This window comes from Lissotriton vulgaris, chromosome 3_1, assembly GCF_964263255.1.
Source record: "Lissotriton vulgaris chromosome 3_1, aLisVul1.2, whole genome shotgun sequence".
Taxonomy (NCBI): Eukaryota; Metazoa; Chordata; class Amphibia; order Caudata; family Salamandridae; genus Lissotriton; species Lissotriton vulgaris.
The window spans coordinates 1,510,921,233-1,510,933,909 of NC_141689.1; the positions used below are offsets into that span (position 1 = coordinate 1,510,921,233).

The following is a 12,677-nucleotide window of genomic DNA, read 5'->3' on the forward strand; positions in this document are numbered from 1 at the left end:
TGCATCCGCTGTAGTGCTTGAATGTCTAGAGCTTAGAGGTTTGTGTAGTGTGCCTTTAGAATGACAGATAAATGCTTCAGTTTCACTGTTCTTGGGGAAGGAAAGATTTGGGGCCAGATGTACGAAGATTACATTTTGCGAGTCTACAATAGCGAATTTTACCGATACTCTATTATAGACTTGCAAAAAGCAATGTATGAAGGTTTTTGCAAACATTTTGGGATTCCTACATATTCCTCAATAGAGAGTCACAAATTGCGATTCGGTATTAAGGAATGCCTAACCATTCATTACTATGGGTCTAGAGGCCCATAGGAATGAATGGGAAGAGGATGTATGACGTTACCACGCATACCATTACCACGCATACCATTACAACGCGGTATTTACAACGCATACCGTTACAACGCATAGCGCTTTGAGGTGCTGGATAGTGGTAAGTATAATTTTATATTCCAACTCCAGTCCCCGTGGATACTAGGGAAGGTGTTGGATATAAAATTAAACTTATTCCCTATCCTAGAGCGCCCCCCAGCGCAATGCGTTGTAATGGTATGCGTGGTAATGCCTGCGTTGTAAGTGTAGTGCGTGGTAAAAAATGCGTGGTAACAGTTGTGCACCATGGGGGAGCACCCCAAGACATTCGCAATTTAAGAGTACCAAATAGGTACTCGGAAATTACGCATGCAATTTCATGGGTGCAATGGGGCCAAAAGGGGATGTATGACGTTATGCACCCCTGAAATATGCATGTGTGCACATGTGGCGTACATTCATGCCCTAAGGGCATGTATGTGCGCCACATGGCACTTAGAAAAATGCAAAAAAGTGAATTTTTCTAGGAATTTGCAAATTACCACCAACTAGAAGTTTGTGGTTATTTGTGATTCCTTGATGCCAAGTCGCAATTTGCGATAGCTATAGGAATTAAAATTGCAAATTAAGATTCCCTAACTGCATTCACAATTTAGGTAATCGGAGATATTGCGAATTAAAAATGTCTCATACACTGCACACTGTATTTTTGCAATCGCAAATGGCCTGACTCTTTGGGATCGCAAAAAGCGTTGATACATCTGGCCCTTGGTTCTTAGAGTAGTCAGATAACACTGAGTAGGATTAAAGAGTAAAGTAAATGAAAATAGATTTCCCCAAAAATCATGTGGGCTAAAGAAAGGGGGATAGCAATAATTAGCAATTTGCAAGAGCACATTAGTCTGTGTGAATTGAGGTTTGGCATCAAGGACCAGCCTTGACACCCTCACGGTTGACAAGTAGCGCTCTACAAATCTACGGTTTGATTGATTGTGTCTTTGTGCAGTTCAGACAGTCCTAGTGTGGATGTTAGCTAACCCCACAAGTTGTGTATGCTATTCGTGCCACCCACACAAAGGAAGAAGGGCATGTCCATGGCATTTGTTTTAAATACCGGCGACTGCCCTGGATCAGTGCACCAGGTGGCATGCAAACGCATCGACTGCTTTTAAATGCTTTGTGGTGAACTCTTTCTGGTCACCTTCTGGTAATCACTTGCCTGGTCTGATGAGTGGGGAATGAAAAATCCCTCAGCTGGGCTCCACCACCAAAGCACATGAGCTCTTGCGAACAACAAGGAGAATGTTGTGGTCTAGTGCGTTGAAAGCCAATATTTCAAGAAGTAAGAGGACAACCATCCAAGTTTTCTTGGAGACAATGAGCCCAGATATGTCAGAGCGACATTGGTTTGGTGCTTTGTTGGGGTACTTATGTCTGAAAAGGGTCCAGAAGCTTACTACAAAGTATAAACTGTTTCATTATTTTTAAAAAGTCCACCATTTTTATAAATTCCTCAACGAAGGGAAGGATGGAGACAGAAAGAAGTTCGAAATAGTAGCTGAGACAATTTTAGGTTCCTTATACCCAGCATAATCTGTACTTGCTTTAAAGCGACAGAAGTTTCTCTATTTTATATATTTTATAAAAGTGTCCTTGGTTGTTCACACTCTACCATCTGTTCAAGTTCGTACATTTCCCAGTTGCCGCTGATGTGCTGCAAGAAAATGGAAGAGGAACACTTGTCTTTCATGTCTGGAGGACTAGGACCAATATGAATGGTAGCGTTGCACACCTTCTTGTACTCGTGATTGTTCTTTATACTCCTCGTAGCAATGTTGCGGCGTGCTGAATGATAGCGTGCTCTGCCCCAAAAAGCACGCATGAATGATTGTCAATATGTAAGGCACGACCTTGCATGCCAAAATCAGACGCACAGCCTGGAAACGAAATCACATTCTTAACAATAAACCAATGTTCATCCGATAATCTGTGTTTAATCCATTAATTTATTTTGTATTTTCAAGTTTATCCATAGTTTATCCATTCACTCGCAAGGCAGCGTTATTCCCCATTTTTTCGCAAGCCACTGGCATGCCCATCCAGGCGTTATCAATGAAACGTATGGATTAATTGATTCATCATGTTTAACCTCACATGTTTTTCACCCAATGGATTTCGGCTCTACAGCCCTTCGTCAGGGGTGACTTTCGTGTCGTGACCGGCAACATGATAATCTCATTCAGAATCCCTGCAGCCAGCAAAGTACTCCTTCCCGTTGTTTTACCTTCTACTAGGACCACGTCCACTTAGATTAGACAATAATAATTCATCAATATTCCCAAGATTGTTTATCAGAGTAAATCAGCTCTGAAATTAGTGACATCATATGTAAATAAAACAGCATTCAGGACTTTGTCTATGGCAAATGTCTATTAAAAAGTAGACCGGTCTGGTGAAGATCTTTAATCAGTAGGACAGTTAAGAAATGTATAAACTTAAAGACATCTTGTAAAAAACAGCAATTTGTCTTTTGTTACCAGACAAAGCTTCAGTTTGCAAGCATGATGCTGGCCATATGTATTTTCTACTACCCACTCCCAACTGCTCCAAAAATAAGAAAGTCAGAAAGGCGAATACATATACCTTCCAAAAGTCCTCCATAGTCGACAAAGTTTTGAAGTTGGTCGCCTCTCTCTTTGATATGGGTGTTTCCAAGAACAGTTGCGACATCACTTTTGTATAGTAGTACGTGTTCGAACTCGCCATTCCGTAGGTCACTGTGAAAATAAGATGTAGACAAAAACAGGTGTAAAAGCTATGGAAACAAGTCTTCCTCAAAACTTGTGGGAATGTGTAAAGAACGGGCACCTGGACAATTTCAGGGCATGTGTTTAAGAGAAAGTGCACAATATTGTCAAGGACATGAGAAACTAGCAGCCAAAGTAGAGACATTAGTGGAGAAGAGTCTTTACCGTTGAGTTAGTATGTAAGAAGCAGAAATGTTAGTCACCCTTTGTAACTGAATTTGGCAGGTGTCTTCATCTGAAAAACAAACCACTTTATTGGGATCCGCAATCCTTCAGCCCACTGGAGTCGAGCATAGGTGCGAGAGGGCCAAATCTAAGTCAGGTTTTCAGGATAACCGCTGACAATGTAATAGATTTGTTGTTTCGACTATATGTATTTGCCTTATATGTATATCCCACATACTGCATGGATCAAGCGGGTGTGGACATAAATAGACCACATTGGCTTCCACAAAAGCCCAAGGTGAAACTACGTTTCAATGATCTGCTCAGGCTTGTTCAACATCACACACTGTAGTTAATGCAAACAGTGTCTCCTTCCGGAGGTACACTTACATGCACTTAAATGGGTAATTAAAGAATCACAGAGTTATTGAGTGCCATTCAATAAGACATTTATGTATAATACAAGAGTCATAGTACATAGTCTGAAATATTGGACTGTGTCTCACTCAATGACTTGACCACCAAACAACTGTATTGATGCATAGAGACACAAGGGCTCTTCCCACTGTCTGGCAGCCATTTTGATATAGTATCGATCTGTTTTTGCACACTTCTCACTGCGCTCTGCGGTTTACTTTATTCAGCCTCGTAGCACCTTGTTTTACCAGTTACGTTTATTAAAAATACATGTTTTGTATGTTTAAATCAATGAGAATATATTTGTAACCATGCATACTGAGGCCGCTGTATTGAAGGGTCTCTTGTATGGTACCTAAATATTTATCAGTGCACTGATCATGTCTCTCAATGAGTCGTCAGCTATCCTACAAGTTTATGTATGGGTACATCCCTGAAAAAATCACTGTATTCATAGCTTTATTGCACAGGGTTAATGTGCCAGCCCCATCTCTGTGTGTTGTCCTACATACACAAACACTGAATGCGGTAGCACGCAGACAAAGCAGCAGCGGCTTATGTTAGCGGGGAGGGAGGATTTGTTGATCTACAGGGCTTCTCATTCAGAAACAATTCGGTTCTCTCACTATGTTGTGTGATCATTAAGTACAAGCTACCCACCCTAATGACTACTTCAGGTAGTGCTTATTTCCGCTACCTCCAGACTTATGGGGTGCCCTGGCTGAAGTAAAGTGCTACGAAAACAAATGATGGACGGAATGCTGAAGAAATCACCCATTCACCCCCAGTCAAGAGATCAGGGTTAAATCCATTGTTCTTTTGCTCACTATGCCACCTCAGTTTGGACCCAGCCATATGCAAATTGCGTAGCACTTTTCGACCTAAGTGGGATGGGCATGACCAGAAATGGGTCCCTTGCTCACTCTGCCACTGGATTCAAGCTAACCTAGCTGATGAGGGGTGACATCCCGAAGGGAAACACCCATCGCAACGAAGTGATCGCTTCCCGAACACAATACAACGCAATTAACACATCGCAGTAACGTTTACATCGCATGCCATAGCAACGCTTCGACGTTTACATCGAAAGGCATTGCAACGTAAGCAACAACAATGCAATTTGCAAACGAGCGCGATGTAACCATGTTGAATGTCAATCAAACTTGGCCCGTTTATATTTTGAAAGTTATAAAATGTGACTCAAACTTGAAGTGAAGCCCGTCATAAAATGTCAAGCCCGTTTAGACCGCTTACATTTGGGGAGTCATAAAATGTCAATGTCAAGCCCACAGGGCCGGTCCTAGGCATGGGCGGTATGGGCAGCTGCCCAGGGCCTCGCGCTCAGGGGGCCCCCTGCCGGCCCCGCAGAGTAGGGAAAAGCGCACTTGCGCAGGCAGTAAGGCACTTAGAGGGGCCTCACATCTTCCCTTTCGCCCGGGGCCTCAGAAGGCCTCAGAAGGCCTAGGACCGGCTCTGCAAGCCCATGTCAATGTCAAAGCCCGTTTCAATTTTGCAATCGCATGTTGAATGTCACTCAAACTTGGCCCGTTTATATTTTGAAAGTCATAAAATGTGACTCAAACTTGAAGTGAAGCCCGTCATAAAATGTCAAGCCCGTTTAGACCGCTTACATTTGGGGAGTCATAAAATGTCAATGTCAAGCCCATGTCAATGTCGAAGCCCGTTTCAATTTTGCAATCGCATGTTGAATGTCAATCAAACTTGGCCCGTTTATATTTTGAAAGTCATAAAATGTGACTCAAACTTGAAGTGAAGCCCGTCATAAAATGTCAAGCCCGTTTAGACCGCTTACATTTGGGGAGTCATAAAATGTCAATGTCAAGCCCATGTCAATGTCGAAGCCCGTTTCAATTTTGCAATCGCATGTTGAATGTCACTCAAACTAGGAACGTTTACATTTGGAAAGTCTTAAAATGTCAAGCCCGTCGACCGCGATGTTACTCAAACTGGAAGATTGTTCAGCGCGATGTAATAAATAAAAACGTGGAAGTTTACATTTTACATTTTCAAAGTCATACGCGCGATGCCAGTCAAACATGCAGCTAGATGAAATAAAAACGTGGGGATCTTAAAAAGTGATGCCCATCTAGCGCGATGTCACTCAAACTTGAAGCTTGATGAGCGCAATGTAATCATGTGGAAAGTCATAAATGTCAAGCCTGTTTCTATCTTGAAATCGCAATGTAATCAACGCAATGTCACTCACACTTGAACCTTGATGGAATAAAAACATTGAATAGGGGTTGGGTGGATGAATGATGAATGGGTGGATTGATGTAGGTTCCAAAAGGTGGGTGGATGAATGAAGAATGGGTGGACGGATGGATTAAAGTAGGGATGTAAGGGTGGATGGATGATAGGGCTGATGGGTGAAGAATGGGTAGATGGATGTAGGTGCAAAAAATGTGAGTGGATGAACGTGTGTGTAATAGAAATAACCAATAACAAACGATAACGTATCCATTGATTTGTAAGTTTGCCTCATAAAGCATTCAAGGGCTGGGTCAGCTCCCCGGGGATCAGGATATTATGGTCGCCCCTCCAAGCCAAGGTCTACTCGGGAGTTTTGCACGTTCTTATGTCCTATATTTTCCCTTCTTAATTTTCATTGCTGTACGTTTTTATTGTGGACTGAAACCTTCTGATTCCATCAAATAATTCACGTGATCTAAAATGTATATTCAAACATAGGCAACTGTTCATACCACGAATAGTATCACAAAGCGGCACTTATACGACATTAATTAGCCTTTAATCGGTGTCACAGGGCAGATCAAAGGCTGCTCCTGACAGGACCGCTAGCATCCTTTTAAAAAAAAAAAGAATATAGCGCGAAGGAATTGGAGAGCTTCACATGAGCACCAGTTACATTACACATTCATTTTTTGGTAGAAACAAGGAGATGTGCTTTGCCCAGAATAACAGGATCCCGAGAGGTCGCCGAGACTCGAACCTGGTTTCCCACCAGGGCCGGACTGGGAACTTCAAGCAGCCCTGGCAAAAATTATAAATTCAGCCTCTATTTACACCAAGTCGGTCCTTCACACACGCTGGTGAATTAAACAAAGCTTCCTGCACGCACCTAAAAGACGCAGAGAAGAGAAATGCTTCTCTCCAAAAATAAAGGGAAATACACTTCAATCCTATGCCTGCTGCTCCTCTCATGAAAACAAAACACTCGCAGATCCATCGTAACTTATCGTCTTTTAGGTGCGGGCAGGCAGCTTTGTTTAATTTACCAGCGTGTGTGAACGTTGCTGCAGGGCTGTGTAACTCATCACCACTTCCGTTGAGTGAAACCGGCCTCCTGGGGACCGAAACCGGCCTCCAAGGGTCCAGCCTACCGGGGGATTGCCCGCTTGCCCAGCTGGCCAGTCCGGCATTGTTTCCCACCACCAAAGTCGGCAGCTTTGCCCGTTTAGCCCACATCTTCATCCATATCTTTAGCAACACCTACCACTAGGAGAAGGATGAAGTGGTTTTGCCACAATCACAAGAATATATTTTAGGAGCTGCAAGCGGGAGGAATGTGCTAGTGCAAACTAGCTCCTAAGAAGAGGACATGCATTTTTAAATTAACTAATTAAGCACTGCCATCACCAACTCTCTATCACAAAACAAGTATCGCGCACACTATGTCTCACACACTCACTCTGCCATACAGTCTCACGCCCTTTTATACCCCCCATACGTTTTTGCCAAAATTGAATGGTAGCATTTTAATAATTCAGTAATTTCTAGTGCACAATATATTGCCAAAAAATAAAAAAATAAAAATAAAAAAGGGAAATAGAAAGGGAAGAATTATCGGACCCAGGAGGGGGGGGGGGAGGGGGGGGGGGGGGGTCGTGGGTGCACGGCTTTAGAGGCGGGATCAGGCATTCCGACAAAAGAAAGCAAAAACTGGGGTAGGACAACACAAATGGCGTTGTAAAGGAGTGAGATTTCGGAGCCTGCGGAGTAAAGTACTAACCCATACACATGAACGCATTTGCGAGGCAACAACGTCCGATGTCAAAGTTGCCGATGTTGTAGATATTACGAAGTAATAACCACATGGTAAATGCAAGCGATGAAATGGTGCGCAATGTGGCGACATACAACCCATCCCGAAACCAGGCCCAGGATGCTGGTTTCTGGTCCAGGAAGGACCTGGCTTGCCAGTTCGGGCTGGACTGATCCCAGGGGGAGCAGTGTCAAGACTGATTTGCATATGGCCAGGTCAAAACTGGGGTGGCAGGATGAGCAAAATAACGATGGATTTAAGCCAGATCTCTTGACTGGGGGTGAATGATTAATTTGCTCTGCATTCCGTCCATCATTTGTTTGTGTACCACTGGCTGAAGAAAAGGACATCTTTTACACTTCAAGTGTTAAGCGTTTGTGGGCGCAAGGGAGGATGTGCATACATAAATCCCAACACTTTATGCAGATAGATGTTCTACACAACTGCTTTCTTGTCTTTCAGTCTACAATGTAAACTTTTACGTAACCCATACCTTGAGAAAAAACATGTTTTTGGAAGCCTAGACAAACATCAACCTCAACGTACACGCTTTAACGTATTTTTAAACAGTAAGTACGTTACTTTAGATAAGGATCTAGCTGTTATCCTCCATCTAGGTAATGTTTTTTCCAGGTCATGTTTGAAGCCTTAAAAAATAAAGTGAAAAAGATTCGAAGCTGATGGTGGATTAGAAGCCGAGCCCACATGATGGAAATATGCTCGAGACCACGCGTTGGCATCTGCCAGCTAGGAACCAACAGTGTAGCTTCTAATGCAGATTGCAAAACTCTCGGAAGGCAAGCAAAGTTGAAGCATTTGGCGAGGCAGTGAAAATTAAGTCATCAAGGAACCTTCGAAAGAACAGAGCTCTTATTTTAATCTTGACGGATATTGAAGGCCAACCCAGACTTCTTCACAGACTCCAAACATGGCTACAGCTAGAGATCCTTAATTGGTCTACTATGGACTGCTTGGACCCTTAAAATGAAGTACTATGAAATATCCAAATACACAGCCATTCCATAAAACAGCTTGAGCGAGCGCTTATCTCCGTTTAATGTCTAACAGAGGACAAGTCTTGGAGAAGTTGTCAAGACAGTAAGGAGTTGTTTTCTCTACTGTTAGGACGTGTCAGTAAAAGACAGTTCAACGTCAAAATGTATATCTACTGAAAATGTCCCAACAAGAGTTTGCAAATTGCACTGGCCAAGACTAAATTCCAAACTTCGGTGTTTCCAGCATTTAGACACTGTTTTTTGCCATCCATTTCTTGGCAGTGATTGAGTACATTGATGTGGTGCTCCTATCTGAAACTTCATGACTCTGGTTGCGCAAATACAGCTATCGTTGGCGTACATCTGGCAGCGATAACCTTGAACGAGCAGGATGCCCCACTAGAGAACAATGTAGGTTTGCGAAAAGAGTGTCAGAAAGCCTGGGGTACACCACATTTCTAAGACAAATGTTTAGAAGTATAGTGATTTAGGTGCACTTATTGCTGACAATTTATCAGTAAAGAGAGTAACAACTCCAGAGCCCTATCTCTTACGTCCAAGTTCTACACAAGGCAACCATGGAGGAACACATGGCCAATGGGGCAAAATGGAGCTCAGAGACCCAAGAGGATCAAAACAGCTGTGTGCCCCCTTTCTCAATGCCACGAGTTGTTCCCGAATATCCTAAGTGTTACAGATATGAGTGTGTTGTAATCAAATATATGAAGGACTACTCAGTGCAAGAGCTACAGTTGTGACTAATATGAGTTGCATTTACTCGCAGGTAAAGTACCCCAGATTCTCAGCAAGGTTAATAAGCAGTACATTTTTAGGGGGCAGGGCGGCCTACATAAAACAATTCAGTCAGGCAGGCTCTTAAGAAGAGTCTAGCCAAACTGAGAATAGGTCTAAAGTTCACGTTCATAGCTTAGTGTGTACAGAACATATGCAGACGTCTGTAGCAGAGTGATGGATGTCGTCCATCATCCTTACAGTTGGTGAACGAATTCTACCCTAAGGAGCGGAAGAAGCAACCCGGTAGTATTCAAACATGCACGAAACTGCCAAACCTATATCTCAATCCTTCTCATCCTCCCATAATTCTCATAGTCTATCTAAGCCGCACATGGCTTTTCCTCTCAGCATTTGAGGTATCTGTTTAGAAATGCACAATTGAGAGCCTTTCAGCATAATTGAAGGGGTTTGAAAGAAAGCAATATGCATCATCTTTTGATTTCTTCTGAATTCTTAGGAAATGTCACTTTCAGGTGGCTGAGAAACCATTCTTTTTCTCCACTATATTCCACTTTGTGTAGGGTCGCTAAGGGTTCATCCGAGTCCCAGACTGTTTAATGTTTACATTTGGCCAGTAGCTGACATTGCGGTTTCCTTCGGACTATCATTGATGTCATATGCGGATGACACTCAGTTGGTCATCTCGCTTTCTCCCAATGAAGGGAAGAATGCAGATCGGCAAATGAATGGCGTAACAGTAGTTGCCAACTGGATGGATGCTAGCTGTTCAAAACTAAATTGGGACAAGACAGAGATGATGACTGTTGGGGCTCCTGAATGGTGGAGTGAGATGCTGGGTATGCTACCAGCTCCCAAACCTATTGTATTTGGCTGGCTCAAAATCTGACAATGAATTATCATGTGAAAAAAACATCAGACTGCTATTTTGGCCTAATTAGGAGTCCTAATAAAATGTTGGAACATTTACAAAATTCCACACAGAAAACAGGGTTCAAGATAGTATAGCCTCTCGTCTACATGATGTCAATTTTCTCTACCTTGGAATTTCGCAAAACCTAAGAAAAAAAAGGCAACAGACAGTTCAGAATGAGGCACCACGCCTATTACTAAGAATTCCAATATTTGCATCAGTTTGCTCTCATCTGACTCAACTGCATTGGATGGCGATTATTAAGAGAATTTAACTGAAAGATTTGTGCCTCATCTTTAAGGCATTCTCTGACCCTTGTTTAATGTCCATCCAAAAATTGATTCAACCTTATTTCCCACCAAGGGCTTTAAGACCAGCAGATCTTAGACTAGCTTGTGTCCCTTGGTTGACGAAGGTCCAGCCAGTTGGTGTCTTAGTTAGGGTTTTAGCTGCTCAACTTTGGAACTCACTTTCAACTGCCCTGCGTCTATGGTCATCGGAGACCATTTTCAGTAAGAAATTTAAGACCTGGCTCTTCTAATTTAGTGCACTTTTGCTTTCAGACTGCTCGTTTGGGAACCATTGGGAAGCCCAGGTTGGCCAACCAAGCACTCTATAAATGCTTCAAACATAACCATAAATATTTAATTTAAATATCCTAAAGATGTTATGGCAGGAACAACAGTGAGTAAAGAGGTATATCTAATCTTTATGAGACCCCCATCTAATGCTTTCAGCAAGACAAAACATGCACCTCACAGAGCCTCAATTCTGCATCTCCTGATCACACTACAGAAGGACCTGCACGCCTCAGCCGGGCTCCACATGCAAACCAAGTGGGAGACAGAGGACAGAATGCCATCCAGTATATAACACAATTGGGCTGCTCATCATAGCCCAAGTCCAATGGTAAAAACTCAGCTACGTGTTCTTATATTGGGCCTGGAGGGATCTCCAGTGGACTTCTTTTAAAGCATCTATATTAGCATTTGAAATCCCCAAGTTGCTGTAGGTTAAGTCTTTGTCAACCAGGCTTAGGTTACTCTGTAACCAAGCTATACCTGGCTGATGAACCCTAATCAGTGCTAGGTTGCTTGTGTTCTGGTTCAGGGAGGACCTGGACTGCAGTTCGGGCTGGTCTGTTCCCATTGGTGCAGGCTCAAGATTGAGCTGCATATGGCTGAGTTCAAACTCAGGTGGCATATGTGGAAAATAACTTGGGACCGGGTTGCGTCCCGAGAAATTACTAGTGGCTGAGATTAATCCATCACTTTTTGCATACTTAAAATTGGAAGGAAGTCACAACTTTCAGTAAGAAGGTCAACCGAGTCCTTGACACCAGTTTGTCAGAAAGAAGGTGGTATAGGGTGGTTGCACTGAAAGTGCCTGCAGTTCTCTCACTCGACAAGTTAACTTAATCGCAATGAGGAAGATAGTTTTCAGAGTAAAGAACAGCACTGAGCAACTATGCAAAGGCCTCAAGGGTGTACACATAAGAAACGCCAAGCTAAGGTCCCTCTAGACCTTCACAAACAGGTTGGGAGGAACATGTGTTTCAAACCTTTAATAACCTGAATCATGACAGCTGCTTCAAACAAGGACGGCTGTTTCAGCAACCTTAGAAAGGCCGACAAATAACCATTTCTATTCCCCACTGCAGCGCCTTGCTACTCAAAAGACAGAACAAACAAGACTGTCCAAAAGCCTAGCCTGTAAGTGTTCTCTATAACAAACAATAGCCTGTAAGTGGTCACACAACAGAACTTCTTCCAGTGCCCAGTGTAGATGGATTTAATGAAAGGGCATCTTTAAGCAAGAATTACATCCAGCACCTTAGATGACAAGTCAAAAGCAGTCAACTGCCGCTGCTCAATATTCATTCATGAAGGGGTTTCGAATGAAGGACCATGCTCTGTGGTGGAGACAGGAGGTCCTCCCGAGGTGTTAAGTCTAGAGCTCAGATGTTCGTCCTCAGGAGTTCCAGGTATCTCACTCTCCTAACCAAGTCTGGGGCAATTAGGATGACTTGGGAGCAGTCGTTGTTGATCTTATTCAAAATTAGGGCGGGAGTGTTAGTGGTGGGAAGATATTTAGGAGTCCCTTGTTTCAGTCCAATCATAATGTAACAACACCTGAGCCAGGGGCAGCATCTTGAAGTATAAGCAGAAACCAGTTCATGTTATTTAGATCTGAGATGAGACCACCATCCCTTTTCAGGACCAGGAAGTACCAGGAGTAGCATCCCTTGCTCTCTTCTGGTCCGGCATCAATTCCACAGCAGACTG

General features: G+C 43.0%; 1 protein-coding gene across 1 annotated transcript in view; it reads right to left on the reverse strand.

The window, feature by feature from the left end:
* The window catches only part of PKD2 (polycystin 2, transient receptor potential cation channel), a 226,531-nt gene that overhangs the window by 132,726 nt on the left and 81,128 nt on the right, over nt 1-12,677 (reverse strand). Inside the window, exon 3 of the mRNA XM_086961972.1 lies at nt 2,959-3,092. Within this exon, the coding sequence (XP_086818098.1) occupies nt 2,959-3,092 (134 nt within the window). The remainder of the gene's footprint in view (nt 1-2,958; nt 3,093-12,677) is intronic.